The sequence below is a fragment of the Crassostrea angulata genome, chromosome 6 (assembly GCF_025612915.1).
Source record: "Crassostrea angulata isolate pt1a10 chromosome 6, ASM2561291v2, whole genome shotgun sequence".
NCBI classification, from domain to species: Eukaryota; Metazoa; Mollusca; class Bivalvia; order Ostreida; family Ostreidae; genus Magallana; species Magallana angulata.
The window spans coordinates 32,844,210-32,871,919 of record NC_069116.1 but is presented as its reverse complement, the minus strand read 5'-3'; the positions used below and the strand labels follow the sequence as shown (position 1 = coordinate 32,871,919).

At 36.7% G+C, this 27,710-nt stretch overlaps 1 protein-coding gene and 14 non-coding genes across 15 annotated transcripts; 14 read left to right on the top strand and 1 right to left on the bottom strand.

Annotated features, from left to right (window-relative positions):
- Nucleotides 1-164: 164 nt before the first annotated feature.
- Trnak-cuu (transfer RNA lysine (anticodon CUU)) lies at nucleotides 165-237 on the top strand. The gene has a single exon. It is a non-coding gene; the product is annotated as a tRNA-Lys (tRNA).
- A 70-nt stretch (nucleotides 238-307) lies between these two features.
- Nucleotides 308-381, top strand: Trnat-agu (transfer RNA threonine (anticodon AGU)). Its single transcript has one exon. It is a non-coding gene; the product is annotated as a tRNA-Thr (tRNA).
- Nucleotides 382-2,556: 2,175 nt separating this feature from the next.
- Nucleotides 2,557-2,629, top strand: Trnak-cuu (transfer RNA lysine (anticodon CUU)). Its single transcript has one exon. It is a non-coding gene; the product is annotated as a tRNA-Lys (tRNA).
- Nucleotides 2,630-2,699: 70 nt separating this feature from the next.
- Trnat-agu (transfer RNA threonine (anticodon AGU)) lies at nucleotides 2,700-2,773 on the top strand. The gene has a single exon. It is a non-coding gene; the product is annotated as a tRNA-Thr (tRNA).
- A 2,187-nt stretch (nucleotides 2,774-4,960) lies between these two features.
- Nucleotides 4,961-5,033, top strand: Trnak-cuu (transfer RNA lysine (anticodon CUU)). The gene has a single exon. It is a non-coding gene; the product is annotated as a tRNA-Lys (tRNA).
- Nucleotides 5,034-5,103: 70 nt separating this feature from the next.
- Trnat-agu (transfer RNA threonine (anticodon AGU)) lies at nucleotides 5,104-5,177 on the top strand. Its single transcript has one exon. It is a non-coding gene; the product is annotated as a tRNA-Thr (tRNA).
- Nucleotides 5,178-7,362: 2,185 nt separating this feature from the next.
- Nucleotides 7,363-7,435, top strand: Trnak-cuu (transfer RNA lysine (anticodon CUU)). Its single transcript has one exon. It is a non-coding gene; the product is annotated as a tRNA-Lys (tRNA).
- A 70-nt stretch (nucleotides 7,436-7,505) lies between these two features.
- Trnat-agu (transfer RNA threonine (anticodon AGU)) lies at nucleotides 7,506-7,579 on the top strand. Its single transcript has one exon. It is a non-coding gene; the product is annotated as a tRNA-Thr (tRNA).
- Nucleotides 7,580-9,761: 2,182 nt separating this feature from the next.
- On the top strand, nucleotides 9,762-9,834 carry Trnak-cuu (transfer RNA lysine (anticodon CUU)). Its single transcript has one exon. It is a non-coding gene; the product is annotated as a tRNA-Lys (tRNA).
- A 70-nt stretch (nucleotides 9,835-9,904) lies between these two features.
- Nucleotides 9,905-9,978, top strand: Trnat-agu (transfer RNA threonine (anticodon AGU)). Its single transcript has one exon. It is a non-coding gene; the product is annotated as a tRNA-Thr (tRNA).
- A 2,182-nt stretch (nucleotides 9,979-12,160) lies between these two features.
- Trnak-cuu (transfer RNA lysine (anticodon CUU)) lies at nucleotides 12,161-12,233 on the top strand. Its single transcript has one exon. It is a non-coding gene; the product is annotated as a tRNA-Lys (tRNA).
- A 70-nt stretch (nucleotides 12,234-12,303) lies between these two features.
- Trnat-agu (transfer RNA threonine (anticodon AGU)) lies at nucleotides 12,304-12,377 on the top strand. The gene has a single exon. It is a non-coding gene; the product is annotated as a tRNA-Thr (tRNA).
- Nucleotides 12,378-14,562: 2,185 nt separating this feature from the next.
- Trnak-cuu (transfer RNA lysine (anticodon CUU)) lies at nucleotides 14,563-14,635 on the top strand. Its single transcript has one exon. It is a non-coding gene; the product is annotated as a tRNA-Lys (tRNA).
- Nucleotides 14,636-14,705: 70 nt separating this feature from the next.
- Trnat-agu (transfer RNA threonine (anticodon AGU)) lies at nucleotides 14,706-14,779 on the top strand. Its single transcript has one exon. It is a non-coding gene; the product is annotated as a tRNA-Thr (tRNA).
- A 2,743-nt stretch (nucleotides 14,780-17,522) lies between these two features.
- Nucleotides 17,523-22,080, bottom strand: LOC128186724 (uncharacterized). Its single transcript, XM_052856585.1, has 2 exons — nucleotides 20,858-22,080; nucleotides 17,523-19,031 (listed from the first exon to the last, which is right to left on the bottom strand). Exon 1 carries the CDS (start codon nucleotides 21,949-21,951, stop codon nucleotides 21,199-21,201), a length of 753 nt encoding a protein of 250 aa, XP_052712545.1. The 5' UTR covers nucleotides 21,952-22,080; the 3' UTR covers nucleotides 17,523-19,031; nucleotides 20,858-21,198.
- Nucleotides 22,081-27,710: the final 5,630 nt, after the last annotated feature.

The window sequence follows — 27,710 nt, the reverse complement described above, 5'->3', positions numbered from 1 at the left end:
AGTCCATTTGATTTAACACTCAATCATTTATTTTTGTGTGTGATTAATTTGTGATATTAATTTCCGTTGCGGGTGACTGAATCCCGCCGAGAAGATGGACCGTAAAAGTGAAGCGAAAGACACAGGTGAGCCAAAGGCGACAAGGCAAACACAGGTAAGTCACCGCCCGGCTAGCTCAGTCGGTAGAGCACGAGACTCTTAATCTCGGGGTCGTGGGTTCGAGCCCCACGTTGGGCGTATCATTTTCATTTTTGTTTCTACCTTTCTTATCCTGGTTGATATGGTCGCTCTACTGGTGTATATATAAGGCTCCATAGCTCAGTTGGTTAGAACGCCAGTCTAGTAAACTGGAGGTCGAGGGTTCGACTCCCTCTGGAGCCTTCAGCAGAGTGGCGCAGTGGAAGCGTGCTGGGCCCATAACCCAGAGGTCCGTAGATCGAAACTACGCTCTGCTAAACCTTTACGAATGCGTCAGATATCCAATGCTTCCCCTATCACGAATTCCACATGTACCACAGAGCGTTCCACAGAGCATCGCCTATCTATAAAACCCTTCTCTTTCAGGTACTCATCACTGTTTCGATCACATGTGTCCTCTGTTTCTTATGGAAGATGACCAATTCACTTCAGACGTTCTCTTTTTTTAAATTTCATTCAAATTAGCGTTCTTGCGAAAACTATTCATCGATGAATTGAAAGAAAAAAAAACCCCACCAGCACATTGATGGGATGGAGAAAGCAGGCGGTATAGTTAGATCTTTGAAGATCCCAACAGTGCTCATTAGTAACAAAATCACTTTGGTACATTATGAGGTTCTGTTTTCATCCGGAAAAAGAAACGTCTGACTCGACTTTGTGTTTACAAAACCGCTCACTTTTAGACACCAAACGGAACAATACGGACTAAGATTGCTAACAGTATCTTGTTTGAGATGACACTTTTTCTATTAATTATTTCAATCGCAGTCGAATGGAATCATTGATAGATCAGGTTTCGGTGGGAAAAGTGTGTTCGTTCTCGACAATTACTTTATGTATATAAATCAAAAGATTTTAATGGTCTCAAGAACTTAAAACTGAGGAAAATAGTACATTGCCTACTGTTGTCATATATTGAATTGGAAACAAGAAAATTCGCTTCGAAGAAGCTGTACTTAGCGCTTGGCGCGCCCGCGACAACCGTTTAACTACCACATTATTGTATGACTTTGGTTTGTTGATTGAATGATTAACTGAATTGGGTATGATTGCTGATTCCTAGAAATCGTTGACCAATGATACGTTTCGTCTTAAAAGTGACCTGGGGTTAAGAGCGCAATGATTAGTCCAATAAGTCACCGATTAACACCTCCGTACAGTCATCACTTTCATAATGAGGGTAATTAAGTGCAAATCCATAATTGCCTTAAGAAATTCAAGCAACAAGTAATTAATTTACCGATGAACCGATACAGTTCAGTTCTGTATTAACTTAAAGCTGTACAGCTTATCAGTGCAATAATTATCTAAATATAAACAATATACAGTAAAACTCGGTTTTAGCGAAGTCCTAGGGACCAATGGAATTACTTCGTTATATCCGTAGTTCGTTATATCCGTATAACGAATTCGTAATTATAACTATAGCGAATTCATTATATACATATTTTCTTTCACAAGACTGCAAATTTTGCTAAGTGAGACTGAGAATGAAAAACAATCTTTTGATACCTTTGATAATCGGATTGTGAATTGAAGAATTTATGTGAAAATAAATTCATTCAAACTATTATGTTAAATGGTGGTGCAAATTTTTTAAACTGTAAAGAACTTCGTTATAAAATTGTGAAATTTCGTTATCACTCATCTCTACGGTACTCAAAATCAGTTCGCTATATCCGTAAATTCGTTATATCCGAATTCGTTATAACCGTAAAATTTTGGAAATATTTGTTAAGCATTTTACCGGGGACTCAAAAACACTTCGCTATATTCGAGATTTCGCTATATCCCTGATCGTACTAAACGAGTTTTACTGTACACGTACAGGTAGGTTAACAGGAGAATGTGACAGAAGTGTACATATGATATCAACATCTAATATGCTAAATCTGTTCTAATTTTTAAGCTAACAAGCATTAAAAAGCTGCAAAAGTTTAGACATTGAAGGTTTTTATCCCCCCAGTAATAAAGCTTAATGTATTTTTTGCGATGACCTTCGTGTATGGGACATATTAAGATAAAGCGAAGTTCGTCTTCAATAGAATATGAACATAGGAAACAACTTCATTTCACAATGTCATTTTTCAGTGCTTGTTTCAGTTCGAGTAATTTGAAAGGATGGTAGGATAATCAATTAAATGTTTTTGATACACATTCAGCGCCAAAAATCGGACCACGGTATTTCAGTCGGAGTCCATTTGATTTAACACTCAATCATTTATTTTTGTGTGTGATTAATTTGTGATATTAATTTCCGTTGCGGGTGACTGAATCCCGCCGAGAAGATGGACCGTAAAAGTGAAGCGAAGGACACAGGTGAGCCAAAGGCGACAAGGCGACCACAGGTAAATCACCGCCCGGCTAGCTCAGTGGGTAGAGCACGAGACTCTTAATCTCGGGGTCGTGGGTTCGAGCCCCACGTTGGGCGTATCATTTTCATTTTTATTCCTACCTTTCTTATCCTGGTTGATATGGTCGCTCTACTGGTCTATATATAAGGCTCCATAGCTCAGTTGGTTAGAGCGCCAGTCTAGTAAACTGGAGGTCGAGGGTTCGACTCCCTCTGGAGCCTTCAGCAGAGTGGCGCAGTGGAAGCGTGCTGGGCCCATAACCCAGAGGTCCGTAGATCGAAACTACGCTCTGCTAAACTTTTACGAATGCGTCAGATATCCAATGCTTCCCCTATCACGAATTCCACATGTACCACAGAGCGTTCCACAGAGCATCGCCTATCCATAAAACCCTTCTCTTTCAGGTACTCATCACTGTTTCGATCACATGTGTCCTCTGTTTCTTATGGAAGATGACCAATTCACTTCAGACGTTCTCTTTTTTTTAATCTCATTCAAATTAGCGTTCTTGCGAAAACTATTCATCGATGAATTGAAAGAATAAAATAAAACCCCACCAGCACATTGATGGGATGGAGAAAGCAGGCGGTATAGTTAGATCTTTGAAGAGCCAACAGTGCTCATTAGTAACAAAATCACTTTGGTACATTATGAGGTTCTGTTTTCATCCGGAAAAAAGAAACGTCTGACTCGACTTTGTGTTTACAAAACCGCTTACTTTTAGACACCAAACGGAACAATACGGACGAAGATTGCTAACAGTATCTTGTTTGAGATGACACTTTTTCTATTAATTATTTCAATCGCAGTCGAATGGAATCATTGATAGATCAGGTTTCGGTGGGAAAAGTGTGTTCGTTCTCGACAATTACTTTATGTATATAAATCAAAACATTTTAATGGTCTCAAGAACTTAAAACTGAAGAAAATAGTACATTGCCTACTGTTGTCATATATTGAATTGGAAACAAGAAAATTCGCTTCGAAGAAGCTGTACTTAGCGCTTGGCGCGCCCGCGACAACCGTTTAACTACCACATTATTGTATGACTTTGGTTTGTTGATTGAATGATTAACTGAATTGGGTATGATTGCTGATTCCTAAAAATCGTTGACCAATGATACGTTTCGTCTTGAAAGTGACCTGGGGTTAAGAGCGCAATGATTAGTCCAATAAGGTACCGATTAACACCTCCGTACAGTCATCACTATCATAATGAGGGTAATTAAGTGCAAATCCATAATTGCCTTAGGAAATTCAAGCAACAAGTAATTAATTTACCGATGAACCGATACAGTTCAGTTCTGTATTAACTTAAAGCTGTACAGCTTATCAGTGCAATAATTATCTAAATATAAACAATATACAGTAAAACTCGGTTATAGCGAAGTCCTAGGGACCAAGGGAATTACTTCGTTTTATCCGTAGTTCGTTATATCCGTATAACGAATTCGTAATAATAACTATAGCGAATTCATTATATACATATTTTCTTTCACAAGACTGCAATTTTTGCTAAGTGAGACTGAGAATGAAAAACAATCTTTTGATACCTTTGATAATCGGATTGTGAATTGAAGAATTTATGTGAAAAATAAATTCATTCAAACTATTATGTTAAATGGTAGTGCAAATTTTTTAAACTGTAAAGAACTTCGTTATAAAATTGTGAAATTTCGTTATCACTCATCTCTACGGTACTCAAAATCAGTTCGCTATATCCGTAAATTCGTTATATCCGAATTCGTTATAACCGTAAAATTTTGGAAATATTTGTTAAGCATTTTACTGGGGACTCAAAAACACTTCGCTATATTCGAGATTTCGCTATATCCCTGATCGTACTCAACGAGTTTTACTGTACACGTACAGGTAGGTTAACAGGAGAATGTGACAGAAGTGTACATATGATATCAACATCTAATATGCCTTACATAAATCTGTTCTAATTTTTAAGCTAACAAGCATTAAAAAGCTGCAAAAGTTTAGACATTGAAGGTCCCCCCCCCCCCCCAGTAATAAAGCTTAATGTATTTTTGCGATGACCTTCGTGTATGGGACATATTAAGATAAAGCGAAGTTCGTCTTCAATAGAATATGAACATAGGAAACAACTTCATTTCACAATGTCATTTTTCAGTGCTTTTTTTCAGTTCGGGTAATTTGAAAGGATGGTAGGATTATCAATTAAATGTTTTTGATACACATTCAGCGCCAAAAATCGGACCACGGTATTTCAGTCGGAGTCCATTTGATTTAACACTCAATCATTTATTGTTGTGTGTGATTAATTTGTGATATTAATTTCCGTTGCGGGTGACTGAATCCCGCCGAGAAGATGGACCGTAAAAGTGAAGCGAAGGACACAGGTGAGCCAAAGGCGACAAGGCGAACACAGGTAAATCACCGCCCGGCTAGCTCAGTCGGTAGAGCACGAGACTCTTAATCTCGGGGTCGTGGGTTCGAGCCCCACGTTGGGCGTATCATTTTCATTTTTATTCCTACCTTTCTTATCCTGGTTGATATGGTCGCTCTACTGGTCTATATATAAGGCTCCATAGCTCAGTTGGTTAGAGCGCCAGTCTAGTAAACTGGAGGTCGAGGGTTCGACTCCCTCTGGAGCCTTCAGCAGAGTGGCGCAGTGGAAGCGTGCTGGGCCCATAACCCAGAGGTCCGTAGATCGAAACTACGCTCTGCTAAACTTTTACGAATGCGTCAGATATCCAATGTTTCCCCTATCATGAATTCCACATGTACCACAGAGCGTTCCACAGAGCATCGCCTATCCATAAAACCCTTCTCTTTCAGGTACTCATCACTGTTTCGATCACATGTGTCCTCTGTTTCTTATGGAAGATGACCAATTCACTTCAGACGTTCTCTTTTTTTTTTAATTTCATTCAAATTAGCGTTCTTGCGAAAACTATTCATCGATGAATTGAAAGAAAAAAATAAAACCCCACCAGCACATTGATGGGATGGAGAAAGCAGGCGGTATAGTTAGATCTTTGAAGAGCCAACAGTGCTCATTAGTAACAAAATCACTTTGGTACATTATGATGTTCTGTTTTCATCCGGAAAAAGAAACGTCTGACTCGACTTTGTGTTTACAAAACCGCTCACTTTTAGACACCAAACGGAACAATACGGACGAAGATTGCTAACAGTATCTTGTTTGAGATGACACTTTTTCTATTAATTATTTCAATCGCAGTCGAATGGAATCATTGATAGATCAGGTTTCGGTGGGAAAAGTGTGTTCGTTCTCGACAATTACTTTATGTATATAAATCAAAACATTTTAATGGTCTCAAGAACTTAAAACTGAGGAAAATAGTACATTGCCTACTGTTGTCATATATTGAATTGGAAACAAGAAAATTCGCTTCGAAGAAGCTGTACTTAGCGCTTGGCGCGCCCGCGACAACCGTTTAACTACCACATTATTGTATGACTTTGGTTTGTTGATTGAATGATTAACTGAATTGGGTATGATTGCTGATTCCTAAAAATCGTTGACCAATGATACGTTTCGTCTTAAAAGTGACCTGGGGTTAAGAGCGCAATGATTAGTCCAATAAGTCACCGATTAACACCTCCGAACAGTCATCACTATCATAATGAGGGTAATTAAGTGCAAATCCATAATTGCCTTAAGAAATTCAAGCAACAAGTAATTAATTTACCGATGAACCGATACAGTTCAGTTCTGTATTAACTTAAAGCTGTACAGCTTATCAGTGCAATAATTATCTAAATATAAACAATATACAGTAAAACTCGGTTTTAGCGAAGTCCTAGGGACCAATGGAATTACTTCGTTATATCCGTAGTTCGTTATATCCGTATAACGAATTCGTAATTATAACTATAGCGAATTCATTATATACATATTTTCTTTCACAAGACTGCAAATTTTGCTAAGTGAGACTGAGAATGAAAAACAATCTTTTGATACCTTTGATAATCGGATTGTGAATTGAAGAATTTATGTGAAAATAAATTCATTCAAACTATTATGTTAAATGGTGGTGCAAATTTTTTAAACTGTAAAGAACTTCGTTATAAAATTGTGAAATTTCGTTATCACTCATCTCTACGGTACTCAAAATCAGTTCGCTATATCCGTAAATTCGTTATATCCGAATTCGTTATAACCGTAAAATTTTGGAAATATTTGTTAAGCATTTTACCGGGGACTCAAAAACACTTCGCTCTATTCGAGATTTCGCTATATCCCTGATCGTACTAAACGAGTTTTACTGTACACGTACAGGTAGGTTAACAGGAGAATGTGACAGAAGTGTACATATGATATCAACATCTAATATGCCTTACATAAATCTGTTCTAATTTTTAAGCTAACAAGCATTAAAAAGCTGCAAAAGTTTAGACATTGAAGGTTTTTATCCCCCCAGTAATAAAGCTTAATGTATTTTTTGCGATGACCTTCGTGTATGGGACATATTAAGATAAAGCGAAGTTCGTCTTCAATAGAATATGAACATAGGAAACAACTTCATTTCACAGTGTCATTTTTCAGTGCTTTTTTCAGTTCGGGTAATTTGAAAGGATGGTAGGATTATCAATTAAATGTTTTTGATACACATTCAGCGCCAAAAATCGGACCACGGTATTTCAGTCGGAGTCCATTTGATTTAACACTCAATCATTTATTTTTGTGTGTGATTAATTTGTGATATTAATTTCCGTTGCGGGTGACTGAATCCCGCCGAGAAGATGGACCGTAAAAGTGAAGCGAAAGACACAGGTGAGCCAAAGGCGACAAGGCAAACACAGGTAAGTCACCGCCCGGCTAGCTCAGTCGGTAGAGCACGAGACTCTTAATCTCGGGGTCGTGGGTTCGAGCCCCACGTTGGGCGTATCATTTTCATTTTTGTTTCTACCTTTCTTATAATGGTTGATATGGTCGCTCTACTGGTCTATATATAAGGCTCCATAGCTCAGTTGGTTAGAGCGCCAGTCTAGTAAACTGGAGGTCGAGGGTTCGACTCCCTCTGGAGCCTTCAGCAGAGTGGCGCAGTGGAAGCGTGCTGGGCCCATAACCCAGAGGTCCGTAGATCGAAACTACGCTCTGCTAAACCTTTACGAATGCGTCAGATATCCAATGCTTCCCCTATCACGAATTCCACATGTACCACAGAGCGTTCCACAGAGCATCGCCTATCTATAAAACCCTTCTCTTTCAGGTACTCATCACTGTTTCGATCACATGTGTCCTCTGTTTCTTATGGAAGATGACCAATTCACTTCAGACGTTCTCTTTTTTTAAATTTCATTCAAATTAGCGTTCTTGCGAAAACTATTCATCGATGAATTGAAAGAAAAAAAACCCCCACCAGCACATTGATGGGATGGAGAAAGCAGGCGGTATAGTTAGATCTTTGAAGATCCCAACAGTGCTCATTAGTAACAAAATCACTTTGGTACATTATGAGGTTCTGTTTTCATCCGGAAAAAGAAACGTCTGACTCGACTTTGTGTTTACAAAACCGCTTACTTTTAGACACCAAACGGAACAATACGGACGAAGATTGCTAACAGTATCTTGTTTGAGATGACACTTTTTCTATTAATTATTTCAATCGCAGTCGAATGGAATCATTGATAGATCAGGTTTCGGTGGGAAAAGTGTGTTCGTTCTCGACAATTACTTTATGTATATAAATCAAAACATTTTAATGGTCTCAAGAACTTAAAACTGAGGAAAATAGTACATTGCCTACTGTTGTCATATATTGAATTGGAAACAAGAAAATTCGCTTCGAAGAAGCTGTACTTAGCGCTTGGCGCGCCCGCGACAACCGTTTAACTACCACATTATTGTATGACTTTGGTTTGTTGATTGAATGATTAACTGAATTGGGTATGATTGCTGATTCCTAAAAATCGTTGACCAATGATACGTTTCGTCTTAAAAGTGACCTGGGGTTAAGAGCGCAATGATTAGTCCAATAAGTCACCGATTAACACCTCCGTACAGTCATCACTATCATAATGAGGGTAATTAAGTGCAAATCCATAATTGCCTTAGGAAATTCAAGCAACAAGTAATTAATTTACCGATGAACCGATACAGTTCAGTTCTGTATTAACTTAAAGCTGTACAGCTTATCAGTGCAATAATTATCTAAATATAAACAATATACAGTAAAACTCGGTTTTAGCGAAGTCCTAGGGACCAATGGAATTACTTCGTTATATCCGTAGTTCGTTATATCCGTATAACGAATTCGTAATTATAACTATAGCGAATTCATTATATACATATTTTCTTTCACAAGACTGCAAATTTTGCTAAGTGAGACTGAGAATGAAAAACAATCTTTTGATACCTTTGATAATCGGATTGTGAATTGAAGAATTTATGTGAAAATAAATTCATTCAAACTATTATGTTAAATGGTGGTGCAAATTTTTTAAACTGTAAAGAACTTCGTTATAAAATTGTGAAATTTCATTATCACTCATCTCTACGGTACTCAAAATCAGTTCGCTATATCCGTAAATTCGTTATATCCGAATTCGTTATAACCGTAAAATTTTGGAAATATTTGTTAAGCATTTTACCGGGGACTCAAAAAACAGTTCGCTATATTCGAGATTTCGCTATATCCCTGATCGTACTAAACGAGTTTTACTGTACACGTACAGGTAGGTTAACAGGAGAATGTGACAGAAGTGTACATATGATATCAACATCTAATATGCCTTACATAAATCTGTTCTAATTTTTAAGCTAACAAGCATTAAAAAGCTGCAAAAGTTTAGACATTGAAGGTTTTTATCCCCCCAGTAATAAAGCTTAATGTATTTTTTGCGATGACCTTCGTGTATGGGACATATTAAGATAAAGCGAAGTTCGTCTTCAATAGAATATGAACATAGGAAACAACTTCATTTCACAGTGTCATTTTTCAGTGCTTTTTTCAGTTCGGGTAATTTGAAAGGATGGTAGGATTATCAATTAAATGTTTTTGATACACATTCAGCGCCAAAAATCGGACCACGGTATTTCAGTCGGAGTCCATTTGATTTAACACTCAATCATTTATTTTTGTGTGTGATTAATTTGTGATATTAATTTCCGTTGCGGGTGACTGAATCCCGCCGAGAAGATGGACCGTAAAAGTGAAGCGAAAGACACAGGTGAGCCAAAGGCGACAAGGCAAACACAGGTAAGTCACCGCCCGGCTAGCTCAGTCGGTAGAGCACGAGACTCTTAATCTCGGGGTCGTGGGTTCGAGCCCCACGTTGGGCGTATCATTTTCATTTTTGTTTCTACCTTTCTTATCCTGGTTGATATGGTCGCTCTACTGGTCTATATATAAGGCTCCATAGCTCAGTTGGTTAGAGCGCCAGTCTAGTAAACTGGAGGTCGAGGGTTCGACTCCCTCTGGAGCCTTCAGCAGAGTGGCGCAGTGGAAGCGTGCTGGGCCCATAACCCAGAGGTCCGTAGATCGAAACTACGCTCTGCTAAACTTTTACGAATGCGTCAGATATCCAATGCTTCCCCTATCACGAATTCCACATGTACCACAGAGCGTTCCACAGAGCATCGCCTATCTATAAAACCCTTCTCTTTCAGGTACTCATCACTGTTTCGATTACATGTGTCCTCTGTTTCTTATGGAAGATGACCAATTCACTTCAGACGTTCTCTTTTTTTAAATTTCATTCAAATTAGCGTTCTTGCGAAAACTATTCATCGATGAATTGAAAGAAAAAAAAAAACCCACCAGCACATTGATGGGATGGAGAAAGCAGGCGGTATAGTTAGATCTTTGAAGATCCCAACAGTGCTCATTAGTAACAAAATCACTTTGGTACATTATGAGGTTCTGTTTTCATCCGGAAAAAGAAACGTCTGACTCGACTTTGTGTTTACAAAACCGCTTACTTTTAGACACCAAACGGAACAATACGGACGAAGATTGCTAACAGTATCTTGTTTGAGATGACACTTTTTCTATTAATTATTTCAATCGCAGTCGAATGGAATCATTGATAGATTAGGTTTCGGTGGGAAAAGTGTGTTCGTTCTCGACAATTACTTTATGAATATAAATCAAAACATTTTAATGGTCTCAAGAACTTAAAACTGAGGAAAATAGTACATTGCCTACTGTTGTCATATATTGAATTGGAAACAAGAAAATTCGCTTCGAAGAAGCTGTACTTAGCGCTTGGCGCGCCCGCGACAACCGTTTAACTACCACATTATTGTATGACTTTGGTTTGTTGATTGAATGATTAACTGAATTGGGTATGATTGCTGATTCCTAAAAATCGTTGACCAATGATACGTTTCGTCTTAAAAGTGACCTGGGGTTAAGAGCGCAATGATTAGTCCAATAAGTCACCGATTAACACCTCCGTACAGTCATCACTATCATAATGAGGGTAATTAAGTGCAAATCCATAATTGCCTTAGGAAATTCAAGCAACAAGTAATTAATTTACCGATGAACCGATACAGTTCAGTTCTGTATTAACTTAAAGCTGTACAGCTTATCAGTGCAATAATTATCTAAATATAAACAATATACAGTAAAACTCGGTTTTAGCGAAGTCCTAGGGACCAATGGAATTACTTCGTTATATCCGTAGTTCGTTATATCCGTATAACGAATTCGTAATTATAACTATAGCGAATTCATTATATACATATTTTCTTTCACAAGAATGCAAATTTTGCTAAGTGAGACTGAGAATGAAAAACAATCTTTTGATACCTTTGATAATCGGATTGTGAATTGAAGAATTTATGTGAAAATAAATTCATTCAAACTATTATGTTAAATGGTGGTGCAAATTTTTTAAACTGTAAAGAACTTCGTTATAAAATTGTGAAATTTCGTTATCACTCATCTCTACGGTACTCAAAATCAGTTCGCTATATCCGTAAATTCGTTATATCCGAATTCGTTATAACCGTAAAATTTTGGAAATATTTGTTAAGCATTTTACCGGGGACTCAAAAACAGTTCGCTATATTCGAGATTTCGCTATATCCCTGATCGTACTAAACGAGTTTTACTGTACACGTACAGGTAGGTTAACAGGAGAATGTGACAGAAGTGTACATATGATATCAACATCTAATATGCCTCACATAAATCTGTTCTAATTTTTAAGCTAACAAGCATTAAAAAGCTGCAAAAGTTTAGACATTGAAGGTTTTTATCCCCCCAGTAATAAAGCTTAATGTCTTTTTGCGATGACCTTCGTGTATGGGACATATTAAGATAAAGCGAAGTTCGTCTTCAATAGAATATGAACATAGGAAACAACTTCATTTCACAATGTCATTTTTCAGTGCTTTTTTTCAGTTCGGGTAATTTGAAAGGATGGTAGGATTATCAATTAAATGTTTTTGATACACATTCAGCGCCAAAAATCGGACCACGGTATTTCAGTCGGAGTCCATTTGATTTAACACTCAATCATTTATTGTTGTGTGTGATTAATTTGTGATATTAATTTCCGTTGCGGGTGACTGAATCCCGCCGAGAAGATGGACCGTAAAAGTGAAGCGAAGGACACAGGTGAGCCAAAGGCGACAAGGCGAACACAGGTAAATCACCGCCCGGCTAGCTCAGTCGGTAGAGCACGAGACTCTTAATCTCGGGGTCGTGGGTTCGAGCCCCACGTTGGGCGTATCATTTTCATTTTTATTCCTACCTTTCTTATCCTGGTTGATATGGTCGCTCTACTGGTCTATATATAAGGCTCCATAGCTCAGTTGGTTAGAGCGCCAGTCTAGTAAACTGGAGGTCGAGGGTTCGACTCCCTCTGGAGCCTTCAGCAGAGTGGCGCAGTGGAAGCGTGCTGGGCCCATAACCCAGAGGTCCGTAGATCGAAACTACGCTCTGCTAAACTTTTACGAATGCGTCAGATATCCAATGTTTCCCCTATCATGAATTCCACATGTACCACAGAGCGTTCCACAGAGCATCGCCTATCCATAAAACCCTTCTCTTTCAGGTACTCATCACTGTTTCGATCACATGTGTCCTCTGTTTCTTATGGAAGATGACCAATTCACTTCAAACGTTCTCTTTTTTTTTTAATTTCATTCAAATTAGCGTTCTTGCGAAAACTATTCATCGATGAATTGAAAGAAAAAAATAAAACCCCACCAGCACATTGATGGGATGGAGAAAGCAGGCGGTATAGTTAGATCTTTGAAGAGCCAACAGTGCTCATTAGTAACAAAATCACTTTGGTACATTATGATGTTCTGTTTTCATCCGGAAAAAGAAACGTCTGACTCGACTTTGTGTTTACAAAACCGCTCACTTTTAGACACCAAACGGAACAATACGGACTAAGATTGCTAACAGTATCTTGTTTGAGATGACACTTTTTCTATTAATTATTTCAATCGCAGTCGAATGGAATCATTGATAGATCAGGTTTCGGTGGGAAAAGTGTGTTCGTTCTCGACAATTACTTTATGTATATAAATCAAAACATTTTAATGGTCTCAAGAACTTAAAACTGAGGAAAATAGTACATTGCCTACTGTTGTCATATATTGAATTGGAAACAAGAAAATTCGCTTCGAAGAAGCTGTACTTAGCGCTTGGCGCGCCCGCGACAACCGTTTAACTACCACATTATTGTATGACTTTGGTTTGTTGATTGAATGATTAACTGAATTGGGTATGATTGCTGATTCCTAAAAATCGTTGACCAATGATACGTTTCGTCTTAAAAGTGACCTGGGGTTAAGAGCGCAATGATTAGTCCAATAAGTCACCGATTAACACCTCCGTACAGTCATCACTATCATAATGAGGGTAATTAAGTGCAAATCCATAATTGCCTTAAGAAATTCAAGCAACAAGTAATTAATTTACCGATGAACCGATACAGTTCAGTTCTGTATTAACTTAAAGCTGTACAGCTTATCAGTGCAATAATTATCTAAATATAAACAATATACAGTAAAACTCGGTTTTAGCGAAGTCCTAGGGACCAATGGAATTACTTCGTTATATCCGTAGTTCGTTATATCCGTATAACGAATTCGTAATTATAACTATAGCGAATTCATTATATACATATTTTCTTTCACAAGAATGCAAATTTTGCTAAGTGAGACTGAGAATGAAAAACAATCTTTTGATACCTTTGATAATCGGATTGTGAATTGAAGAATTTATGTGAAAATAAATTCATTCAAACTATTATGTTAAATGGTGGTGCAAATTTTTTAAACTGTAAAGAACTTCGTTATAAAATTGTGAAATTTCGTTATCACTCATCTCTACGGTACTCAAAATCAGTTCGCTATATCCGTAAATTCGTTATATCCGAATTCGTTATAACCGTAAAATTTTGGAAATATTTGTTAAGCATTTTACCGGGGACTCAAAAACACTTCGCTATATTCGAGATTTCGCTATATCCCAGATCGTACTAAACGAGTTTTACTGTACACGTACAGGTAGGTTAACAGGAGAATGTGACAGAAGTGTACATATGATATCAACATCTAATATGCCTTACATAAATCTGTTCTAATTTTTAAGCTAACAAGCATTAAAAAGCTGCAAAAGTTTAGACATTGAAGGTGTTTATCCCCCCAGTAATAAAGCTTAATGTATTTTTTGCGATGACCTTCGTGTATGGGACATATTAAGATAAAGCGAAGTTCGTCTTCAATAGAATATGAACATAGGAAACAACTTCATTTCACAATGTCATTTTTCAGTGCTTTTTTCAGTTCGAGTAATTTGAAAGGATGGTAGGATAATCAATTAAATGTTTTTGATACACATTCAGCGCCAAAAATCGGACCACGGTATTTCAGTCGGAGTCCATTTGATTTAACACTCAATCATTTATTTTTGTGTGTGATTAATTTGTGATATTAATTTCCGTTGCGGGTGACTGAATCCCGCCGAGAAGATGGACCGTAAAAGTGAAGCGAAGGACACAGGTGAGCCAAAGGCGACAAGGCGACCACAGGTAAATCACCGCCCGGCTAGCTCAGTCGGTAGAGCACGAGACTCTTAATCTCGGGGTCGTGGGTTCGAGCCCCACGTTGGGCGTATCATTTTCATTTTTATTCCTACCTTTCTTATCCTGGTTGATATGGTCGCTCTACTGGTCTATATATAAGGCTCCATAGCTCAGTTGGTTAGAGCGCCAGTCTAGTAAACTGGAGGTCGAGGGTTCGACTCCCTCTGGAGCCTTCAGCAGAGTGGCGCAGTGGAAGCGTGCTGGGCCCATAACCCAGAGGTCCGTAGATCGAAACTACGCTCTGCTAAACTTTTGCGAATGCGTCAGATATCCAATGCTTCCCCTATCACGAATTCCACATGTACCACAGAGCGTTCCACAGAGCATCGCCTATCCATAAAACCCTTCTCTTTCAGGTACTCATCACTGTTTCGATCACATGTGTCCTCTGTTTCTTATGGAAGATGACCAATTCACTTCAGACGTTCTCTTTTTTTTAATCTCATTCAAATTAGCGTTCTTGCGAAAACTATTCATCGATGAATTGAAAGAAAAAAATAAAACCCCACCAGCACATTGATGGGATGGAGAAAGCAGGCGGTATAGTTAGATCTTTGAAGAGCCAACAGTGCTCATTAGTAACAAAATCACTTTGGTACATTATGAGGTTCTGTTTTCATCCGGAAAAAAGAAACGTCTGACTCGACTTTGTGTTTACAAAACCGCTTACTTTTAGACACCAAACGGAACAATACGGACGAAGATTGCTAACAGTATCTTGTTTGAGATGACACTTTTTCTATTAATTATTTCAATCGCAGTCGAATGGAATCATTGATAGATCAGGTTTCGGTGGGAAAAGTGTGTTCGTTCTCGACAATTACTTTATGTATATAAATCAAAACATTTTAATGGTCTCAAGAACTTAAAACTGAGGAAAATAGTACATTGCCTACTGTTGTCATATATTGAATTGGAAACAAGAAAATTCGCTTCGAAGAAGCTGTACTTAGCGCTTGGCGCGCCCGCGACAACCGTTTAACTACCACATTATTGTATGACTTTGGTTTGTTGATTGAATGATTAACTGAATTGGGTATGATTGCTGATTCCTAAAAATCGTTGACCAATGATACGTTTCGTCTTGAAAGTGACCTGGGGTTAAGAGCGCAATGATTGGTCCAATAAGTCACCAATTAACACCTCCGTACAGTCATCACTATCATAATGAGGGTAATTAAGTGCATATCCATAATTGCCTTAGGAAATTCAAGCAACAAGTAATTAATTTACCGATGAACCGATACAGTTCAGTTCTGTATTAACTTAAAGCTGTAGAGCTTATCAGTGCTATAATTATCTAAATATAAACAATATACAGTAAAACTCGGTCATAGCGAAGTCCTAGGGACCAATGGAATTACTTCGTTATATCCGTAGTTCGTTATATCCGTATAACGAATTCGTAATAATAACTATAGCGAATTCATTATATACATATTTTCTTTCACAAGACTGCAATTTTTGCTAAGTGAGACTGAGAATGAAAAACAATCTTTTGATACCTTTGATAATCGGATTGTGAATTGAAGAATTTATGTGAAAATAAATTCATTCAAACTATTATGTTAAATGGTAGTGCAAATTTTTTAAACTGTAAAGAACTTCGTTATAAAATTGTGAAATTTCGTTATCACTCATCTCTACGGTACTCAAAATCAGTTCGCTATATCCGTAAATTCGTTATATCCGAATTCGTTATAACCGTAAAATTTTGGAAATATTTGTTAAGCATTTTACCGGGGACTCAAAAACACTTCGCTATATTCGAAGATTTCGCTATATCCCTGATCGTACTAAACGAGTTTTACTGTACACGTACAGGTAGGTTAACAGGAGAATGTGACAGAAGTGTACATATGATATCAACATCTAATATGCCTTACATAAATCTGTTCTAATTTTTAAGCTAACAAGCATTAAAAAGCTGCAAAAGTTTAGACATTGAAGGTGTTTATCCCCCCAGTAATAAAGCTTAATGTATTTTTTGCGATGACCTTCGTGTATGGGACATATTAAGATAAAGCGAAGTTCGTCTTCAATAGAATATGAACATAGGAAACAACTTCATTTCACAATGTCATTTTTCAGTGCTTTTTTCAGTTCGAGTAATTTGAAAGGATGGTAGGATAATCAATTAAATGTTTTTGATACACATTCAGCGCCAAAAATCGGACCACGGTATTTCAGTCGGAGTCCATTTGATTTAACACTCAATCATTTATTTTTGTGTGTGATTAATTTGTGATATTAATTTCCGTTGCGGGTGACTGAATCCCGCCGAGAAGATGGACCGTAAAAGTGAAGCGAAGGACACAGGTGAGCCAAAGGCGACAAGGCGACCACAGGTAAATCACCGCCCGGCTAGCTCTAAGATTCATCCATGAGTCGTGGTTTGGATATCCAATCACAAGCAGTTTTACAACAAATTCAGGAAGCGTCTGAACCTCAATTTGAGGTTGTTTGACCAATCAGAATTGATTATTTATTTGCTTCTAATGTAGCAGCTTTAATGGAACCAATTAACATCTCCGTACAGGCATCACTATCATAATGAGGTTATTGAGTGCAAATTAATTATTACTATAGAAAATACAATCAACGAGTAATTAATTTACCGATGAACCGATACAGTTCAGTTCTGTATTCAAGCTTCACCGCTAATCAGCGTACTGATATGAAAAATTTACACGTAGATGTAACATGTGTAAGTTAACGCGCGGTATTCAATTTGTCTGCACCGCTTGGTGTGTAATTGGACCAACGACATCCAAAAATAAGCATTCAGTGCTTAAATGAACATAGGAAACAATTTTTTTCACAATGTCATTTTTCAATACTAATATCTTCAGTTCGAGTAATATGAAAGGGAAGTGGGGTTATCAATTACATGTGTTTATATTCTCCCTCACTACGTTCGTCCGAATATAAAACAATAAAGTGCTAAATGAATAAAACCAAAAAGTACTACATAGGTACGCTGCTCGCTAGCGTTATTTTATTTATACACAAAAACACATTAAACAACCATCTGTCAGCCAAAAATCAACACTTTCCATATCATCTGTAGCCATTTTAACTACTACTACTAGCGAGCGAGCTTAGAGTGTCAAGCCACCGCATGGTCCTACTATTTATATTACCTGACCACGTGACCCGAAACCCATTCGAGTACGTATGAAAACCCATCACGCACATAATTTCAATTATATTCTCCCTCACTACGTTCGTCCGAATATAAAACAATAAAGTGCTAAATGAATAAAACCAACAAGTACTACATAGGTACGCTGCTCGCTAGCGTTTAGAGATTCAAAGAGATACTAATATGACGTTTGGCTGACAGATATACAAGCAATACAATTAATAACACAATAAACGACAACATACATCTATAAACATTTAATTTTATATGCTTAAATTTTTTGTAACGTTTAATTGATTTACAACAGTGTCTTTAACATAATTGTCCCTTGAAAAATCCGATTTCCATCGGCCATGTAGTTTTAATAATTTATCATTTACCCCACTTGAAGCTGCAGATGTAGCACCGCCACTGCGCAAACTATGCAAACCAAAAAGCTTTGAATTTAAACCAATAGACGATATAGCCTCAAGCAGAATTTCACGCGCCCTAGTATAAGACAAAGGTTTGTTAATGACACAAAGCTTGTGACATTTTTGCGATTTCAAATAACGTATGGAACGAAAAATGAAATTGTCTGGCTTATCCGATAATTCTGCAAGCTGCAAATAAAGCTTTGTCCAAAAAACAGGACAGGTAGATTTACCTGTACTAGCAATAAGCACATCATTACCTCGTCTATAAACATCAGTTTTGCTACTTTCAATATGTACAGACATATACATCTCATGAAATGATATATTTCTAACACGTAAATTTGCTAACTCATTGCATCTGAAAAATCCTGCAAATCCAATCAAAAACATAGCGCACAATCTTACACATAATAAATCACGTTTACAGTTGTCATTTCCATACTTCGCTATGGTCTGTTCTAAAATTTCAGGAGTAATCGGTTCCTTCTTCTGGATCGGCTTGCTAAGAATTCTCTTTCCTCCCTCCATAACCATATGTAAAAGCTTAGAATCACACGGATTATTAACATATACATTTAGATCGTGGTACCACTTAATACTGTAGAAATATGCTGATAACACTGATTCAGACACTGACTCCTGCACTAGACTGCTAAGAAAAACGGCTACTGTACTCACTGTATCTGGCAGATGAGAAACGCAATGCTTTAAACACCAGCTTTGAAACTTCTTGAAGTAAGAATCATAAATTTTATTCGAGTTGTCGCTCTTTCCTTTTCTGATGATATAACGAATGTTCGAAGCTGCTGACGAAAATCTGTTGTCCTTTTCCAAATCCTGAATTTCCGTCCAAATATTGCGGACCTATATGTAAAATTTTTTAAAATAAATTTAAATTAAAAACCATTAAAAACGATCAACATTACTGTTTAAATTTCTTTCGTTTTGCACATGGTGCTTTATAAATAACACATGGTGTCACTATTGTGTAACTTTCGCACATGGTGCCTATACCCATATAACAAAATGCACATGGTGCTTTTTTCATTCAATTTCAACACCTCTAAAATCCACTTTCAAAACCAGCACGTTACTGTTAAATCTTTCTGCAGCAAAAATGCTTTTAGTATCTGAACCCACCGTAAAAAACCTTTTTGGATTTTTATATTCAATAAACTTTAACACAAAATTGTAAAAGTTATTAGATTTAGCGTTCCAAACCATAGGCCAAAACAAAGATTTCCATTTTGGAATAATTAATGTACCAAATGCTTTACAAATTCTCATATGCACAATTACTCGACAAATTACAACAGGAGGCGGAACAACCCAACAATTTTCATCCGCCCAATTTTGTGCAAAAGCGTCAACTCCTGATGTCCCAGGAGTCCAAAATCTAGAGTAAAATTTTTTGACTTTGGTATTTTTGCTGTCTGCAAATAAATCACATGTATATTCACCCCACATCTTATTCAAGCATTCAAAAATTTTATCCGAAACTCCCCAGTCATCATAGTCATACATCTTACTTAGCTCATCTGCAACTGTATTCATATTTCTAGGTATCCATTCTATTTCCAATTTTATCGAATGTGCCACACATAATCCAAACATATCTAATGCAAGCTGATGCAGCTCATTGTTCATACTACCTTTACATGCAATTAATACAGAATTTTGATTATCTGTGTACACCTTTACAAATCTGCCCGACAGATCATCACATAAACTTTCAATGATAACACATATTGCTTTCAACTCTCGCCACGTAGAACTTTTTGATTTTTCCCAGTCACTCCACATATAATGTACTATCTTTGTATCTTGTTCAATAGAATAGCCTGCGCCTGCAAACCCACTTGCATCAGAAAACAAAACTTTTGATGGTGTTTTATTAAACCATGTGATTTTAGAACTTGGCAAATTACCCAAATTTTTATTCCAGAAAAACAGTTCTGTAACACAATCACGTGACAAATTCAATACACTATCCCAACCAGTCCTTTTACACAAGGCCATGCTCAAGCACCGTGTCATCAACTGACAAATACTACCTAACGCAGGTTTCAATGAAATAACTTTGCCAACAAAAGAAGCGACATCTCGCGCACTCACTCGTTCGATATCAGCCACTACCAATTCTACATTCTTACGAATCTTTTCAATTTTTTCATTAGGTACTTCTAATATACCATCTCTCAAATTCCACAAAAAACCTAACCAAATTATCTTATCCACCGGTACGAATTGCGACTTTTCTATATTTACTTGAAAACCTGAACATTCTAAAGTTTTTCGCAAAAAACTAGCTGTCTCTATGCACGAATTATAGTCAGAACAAACCCAACCATCGTCTAGATATACAACAACCGGAATACATTGAGATCTCCAATACTTCACCAATACTCTGACAATTTTTGTAAAAATGTAACCAGCTGAAGAAAGCCCGAAAGGCAAAACAGTGAATTCAAAATATCTATTTTTACCTTCAATTTCCCAACTAAAACCTAAATATTTCTGAAATTCAGGATGTATATCAACATGGTGATAACCAGATTTTATATCAAACTTGATCATAAACTTTCCCTTTCTTGCGTAATACATAGCCTCTTAAATACCTTCAAATTTAACTTTTTGTTTTTCAATGAACTGATTTACATGCCGAAGATCTAGCACCAAACGTTTTTTACCTGAGGTATTGACCGAAACTGTCAATAGATTAACTACAAAAGATGGCTTATTAACCTCCTTTATACACCCATTATCAAGAAGTTCTGAAACAGCGCCATGAACAAAATCTGCATTATTCAATGATGACTTGTTGTTCTTTAAGATGATACTCGTTGGAAATTCTTTAAAAGGAATTGCATGCCCACATTTTATAACATTCAAAATAAAGCTATTAGCATTCAGTTCAGTATTCCAAAAACCCACATTTTTCTTGAGCTTTGATTTAACATTAATAACTTTAACATTTTGTTTATATTCATATTTCTCATGCAAATCAAACATATACTCAACTTCACTATGTTCACTGTTTTGGGACTCCGCTAGTATTCGGTGCTGACAAGGTTGGGATTGGTTGTCCTTTGAGATAGAGGCATTCCCTGACCATGTGACCGACTTGCCGACAGTAGAAACACCCAGCACGCTCTCTTGGGAATTGAAATCCTGTGGGTCCGACTTTTGAGGTTGCATTGCTGAATTTGTCGGTGGAGCTATACGACTGGCTAAAGCCACGAAAAAAGTCACTGGGCGCAAAACCGCCCCTGCGCCTGCCGTACGGTCTACTTCTGTAGGCACGTTTCCTTGCAGCACGACCCATAGCGTAACGAAGCTTAGCAGCATCTTCAGTACCGTCTGCCAGCGGGTCGTCCAGATAGTCGTGTACTGTGTCCCAGCCATGACGGTCAGCGATTTTAAGGATTTTGTTTCTTTGTTGTAGAGCGGCTTTTTCTTCGTTAATTACGAGCGCGGCCTTCGCTAAGTTTCCCTCCTGAACTAGACCTTCAATTTCAGCCAACTTTTGAGACCTCTCCTGGTTGAAAGTGAATTGGATTTTGTGCCCCTCGTGCTTAAATTCAAAAGCTGGTCCGGTCTCTGCCACGTGCGCAGCACCGCTTACCGTATTGTTTTTTGCAAGTTGCTCAGTGAGCCCCGTTATGGTATTCACAATTAAATTACTCTGCTTTTCCAGCGCTTTGTTTAATGATGAACTAAATAACGAAACTGCCTCTTCGTTTGATAGTCCTAAATCAACACTTTCCATATCATCTGTAGCCATTTTAACTACTACTACTAGCGAGCGAGCTTAGAGTGCCAAGCCACCGCATGGTCCTACTATTTATATTACCTGACCACGTGACCCGAAACCCATTCGAGTACGTATGAAAACCCATCACGCACATAATTTCAATTATACACATTCAGAACAAATAATCAGGCTACAGTATTTTTAATTCGTTTGACTGTTGTTTAACATTTAAGAATTCGTCTAAATTTAAGGTATATGGAGGGTGGCAAGCTAGACGACTTCAGATAGAGATGAAAATCAGTAGGTTTGGTATGGAGACTGCATCTTATTTCACCATCTTCCAGAGCTAATGTAGTGTCCAAAAAATTAAATACGCTTTGGAACTTGGTATGTCAACTGTGAATTTGATTAAATTATGGAAAGAACTGGCAAAGATTATGAAATCATTTCGGCAGTCTCGGTTTTCGACCCATTTTATCTCAATATCGTCTATGTAACGCAACCAGCTTAAAGGTTTATATGGAGCGCTAAGGATCATGAAGGATAAAGAAGATGCGTTATAATCTTCCCATTAAAATATTGGCATAATATTAAAGCAGATAAGAGGGAGCCATTTTGGTGCCCATAGCTGTTTTACTTACTTGTATGCAATGTTCATCTTTAAACATGAAATATGAGATGTTGTTTTCTATGCAATTTATGCATACAAGAACAGGATAATGCCTTTTTAATCACTTAAAGCAGCTGTCGAACTGCGCAGCTACAGATTTATTCTTAAGTTTTAAAAATCTGAAAAAATCTGAAAAGTTTGAAGCTTGCACATTTATGTTGTAACTTTGCTTCAAAATACGGTACCCTATTTTCATCAGCCGACATGGGATCTATTTTTAGAACACAGAACAAATGGCAAACAATACGAAAATGTGCTATCCGACAAGCGAGCCCCTATCTTTATCACTAATAACTGAATCTTTTTAACTAGTTCGGAATAAAATATTTTTGTAAAAATTTATGCATTGGGGATCATTCCGTGGGGCTGAAAAGGTTTACGACTTTGTTGTAATTATAAGACACAGGTCACCAACAGGAACAAAATTAAGCAATAAATATTTCACAAGATATACCATTAAGCGACAATTTACACAATATCAATTTGAATTGAAATTTTATACAACATATTTAAGATAGTAAAAAATTTGCGACTCCCTGCTCTCAAACAACAGTTGACAAAAGCCAACGTGATAGTGGTCTTTGATTAATCCTTGGATCCTCCGTCATAACTAAAGACTGTGTTTCATATTTAAGGTCTTCCGTTGGAAACGGAAGACCTTATTGTTTTTGCTTTGTTTCTTTTCCTCCTTTATTAAGGTCTTCCGTTTCCAACGGAAGACCTTCTTGTTATTGCTTTGTTTCTTTTTAAGGTCTTCCGTTTCCAACGGAAGACCTTTCTATTATTGTGCGGGAAAGATTATTTTTCTTTTTTTTTTTTTCTTCCTAGACGCGAACTTTGAGGCTTCATATCTTGCTTATTTCTGAACGGTTTTTGCTCAAATTTTCAGGGCTAATGTACTTTTCAAAACACTATCTGAAGCAATTCATAAAATTTAGAATTCCCTTTCCGTTAAAGAGTTATTCCCCTTTTAAAATTTTTTAGGGCCTTTTGTTTCCAGACAAAGGCTCCGAGACTATGATAGCAGGGAATGGGAATCCAACGAATTTGAATAACAGAGACATTGTAGTTGTGCACATCTGTTTTTGTTTTTAGATTACGTTTTTTATTTAGGAAAAGGTAGGGGATCAAAAAACAGGATTCAAAAAAGTGCGAAAATTTAGACATATTTTCCTTTATATCTTTTAAACGAAAAATATTTTGTTAAGACATGTAGAATAAAAGTTGTGCAAAATATAGAGGGCTGTCATTTGACACCAATAAAAAAGTACTTGCCCCTTAAATTAAGGGCCAATGGCCCCTAAAAAATTTTGCTTAATAACTCAAAAACGGTTAGGATTTTGATATGGCTGTCGCTGGAAAAGTTGTTTGTTGGGATCTCATAAAGGTCGTTACAATGTTATTAAGGTCTTCCGTTTCCAACGGAAGACCTTTCTATTATTGTGCGGGTTAAGATTATTCTTATTTTTCTTTTTTTTTTTTCTTCCTAGACGCGAACTTTGAGGCTTCATATCGTGCTCATTTCTGAACGGATTTTGCTCAAATTTTCAGGGCTAATGGACTTTACAAAACACTATCTTCATCAATTCATAAAAGTTAGAATTCTTTTTCCGTTAACGAGTTATTCCCCTTTTAAAAATTTTTAGGGCCTTTGGTTTCCAGACAAAGGCTCCCAGACTATAATAGCAGGGAATGGGAATCCAACGAATTTGAATAACAAAGACATTGAAGTTGTACACATCGGTTTTTGTTTTTGGATTACGTTCCTTATTTAGGAAAAGGTAGGGGGTCAAAAAACAGGTTTCCAAAAAGTGCAAAAATTTAGACATATTTTCCTTTATATCTTTTTAATGAAAAATATTTTGTTAAGACATGTAGAATAGAAGTTGTGCAAAATATCAAGGGCTTTCATTTGACACCAATAAAAAAGGACTGGCCCCTTAAATTAAGGGCAAGTAGCCCCTAAAAGTTTTTGCTTAATAACCCAAAAACGGTTAGGATTTTGATATGGATGTCGCTGGAAAAGTTGTTTGTTGGGATCTCATAAAGGTCGTAACAATATTATTTTGTAAGTGATTTGTGTAGTATGAGTGTAAAAAGCTTTACATGTTGACATGTACCTGTTTTCATTTGACAAGTTAACGAAAGTCTTTGTGCGTACAACTGGCATAAAGTTGCCGCAGAAAGTATGCTGGTTTATACAGGAGGCATTAATTTATAAGAATTTTTTTTCTGTTGGAGTACATGCTTTTTTTTAGGAGTTTAAGTCATTGTTGTTAAGTTCTTATTGTGCAAAATCATTAAAAACGGCAATTGGAAAACAAAACATTCTTTTTCTTTTCTATTTAACCACAAAATATGGAATTAAAAAACTCTATGCATTACATTTTATTTATTAACTCCATGCATTTAAAATCTACCTTGAATCAGAGCTGTGTGTGTGTGTACTATTACGTAAGCTCTCCCTCGCCCGCGGCCGAGAAAATCGGTCACCATGCTCGCGGCTGTAACAGTCAGCGGTAATTTAATACACGAAAGCTGTGTCTCTTAAACATGTATTAGTTTATTTAGCCGCAAACTCGATAATTGGTTTCGTTTTGATTACACATAATTTTTTTATGGATTAAACGATTGGGTGTCAATTAAGAAATCGTTCAGTTAATTAATAAAAGCAATGTCATTCTCAATCTAAAGCAATAATAGACACAGATCAATTGTGGGTTTGAAGTTTAAAATAAATAACTTCTATTTGATAGATTATGGTCGTTATACTGCAAACTTTTCAAATCTTCCTGGGTTCTGAACTGTGCCTGTCTGTGCGTTGTACATGTACCTTTACGTAATATATCCTTCGCCAACAGCCGATGAGATCAGCCACGGCTGCACTACCTAGCGGTAATATTAAGCGGGTATTTAATACACAAGATTCTCAAAACGCGACGCACACTTACATGCATATGAACGTGTTTGACTTAATATAGCCGTAAAAACAGGAACTGTTTCAATTTAATCCTAAAAAAGTTTTTCCATCTTGTATTTATTCAATTGAACATTTGAGTGTAAATGAATATTAATGAGCGATATTACTCCAAACCGTAAACATCGTACATGTAAGACATAAATTAGTGGTTAGTTTGTTTATGTAAAATATTTTAGAAACTGCACAAATAATGTTTTAAATCAAACCCCCCCCCCACACACACACACACAAATAGTAAACTTTTAAATGATGATCATCCCTCGCACATGGCTGAGGAGAACCGGCGCGAGTGGACAAGTAATCCGGGGTCGGTTCGTGTTCTTCTACATGTACCTTATCGCGCGTTCATGTTTCATATTTTGCACGGACACAACTATATTTTATTATGTTTTCATCTGCCCCCCCCCCCCCCGCCCCGCTGACAGGAGCTGCGCTGGACTTTTTTAATTGTCAAAACGATATCAAGATCTATCGAAAATCATTTTTGGTGGCTTCTTCTCATGTGTAACATTTAGTTTCACTTTCCCACCCGTTTGTTTATTCGGTCAGTCTGTGTAAATTCAATCGCCACATGCGACCGAGAATCTTGTGTCGCTTCAGCGCACACAGCTCGGAATATATATAGCCCCAGGTCATCAATTGTTATATAATTGAGTAACTGATGGAATGGTGCTTTTAAATAAAATAATAAATAATAAAATCATCCAGAAAAAAAATTACCGTTACTCAATAGTCAATACCAAAAATAAAATCCGTATGATTGCTAACTGAAATCGGTTTTTCAGTATTCGGCGGGATTTGATTTTTCTGCTAATATTAGTATTTTTATTGGTTTCAGAGATTACGATGTAAAAACACAAACAGTAAATACACCTGATATTATTTACATTGATAATGTTGAAAAATATTTAAAATAAATTTAGTCACATTCGTAAGATAAAAATGTTCTACGAACAACCGATTATTTTTTTCCTATGTCGTATCATTCGCGCGTAAATAAGTATGTTCTGTACATATATATACACGAACCCAGAAAAAATTCAAATGATTACACAAAAAAGAAAGTTGTAATTAGTATTTCGGAATTTTTTTCTGAAAGTAATATCACATTGTATTGAAAAGAACAAGAAATAAAAACTAGAGCAAAGCTCGTTGCAAAGCAACGAGTGGGTCTTCCGGTAATGTCGAAAGTAACGCTAGAAGTTCCTGTAAAAAGCAGGGTTCTTAAACCAACATAAGAAACTAAGACGAAAAAAAATCGAATTATTCTTGGTACGAATTAACAAAATCCGAATGATTCCAAGTACGAATTAACAAAGCTTATCGATTTCAAGAACGACTTAGCAAATACAAATCCGAATGTGTAAAAGTACGATTCAACAATTATCGAATAATTTTAGGTACGAGTTCATTTAACTCTGAACATAAACTATTTTCTTAACCAAGAATGTGGAATCAAAATGTCCGGAAAAATCAATTTTTAAACCCCTATATCTCTGTATTGCATCGTCCGATTTAAGAACGGATTTCAGTTTTGAATTATGAATAATAAGTTCTTATTTTCTGTTATTATGATTAATTACAAATTATCGCAAAAAATAAGTTATTATGAAAAGTCTTCGTAGCCCCTTTGGCCCCTTATTTGAGGAGTCACTCCTTTTTTCTTGATACCAACTGAAAGGTCTTGTAAATATAAACATATTTTGTTCAACATGTATTCACGAATTGTTGACCGATCTAGAGATATCCGAACAATTGTGCTTTAGGGGCCGACCCTTAAACTCCTTACCAGGGCCACCAACATATATGTTTTAGATACCATATCGTTAAGAACATTATTTTAAGCATTTTTTGTTCTATAATTCTTATCAAAATATTTCTCCTTTTCTAGATATTAATGATCAAAGTTTTGGACATATGGCCCCTTGAAACCCCTAATTACGTATCATATGACATATGTATGGTACCGTATAGATAAACAAATGTACAATGAACATTTTTGGTTCTATAATTGATAACAAATTATTTTTCAGTTAACAGTTATTATAAAAAGAATTTACAGCCCTCTTGGCCCCTTATTTGAGGGGCCAGCCCCTTTTTCTTGATATCAAATAAAAGGTCTTGTAAATATAAACACAT

Coding starts and splice junctions, on each gene's coding strand:
- LOC128186724 (XM_052856585.1), bottom strand. CDS start 21,951: ATGGCTACAGATGATATGGAAAGTGTTGATTTAGGACTATCAAACGAA.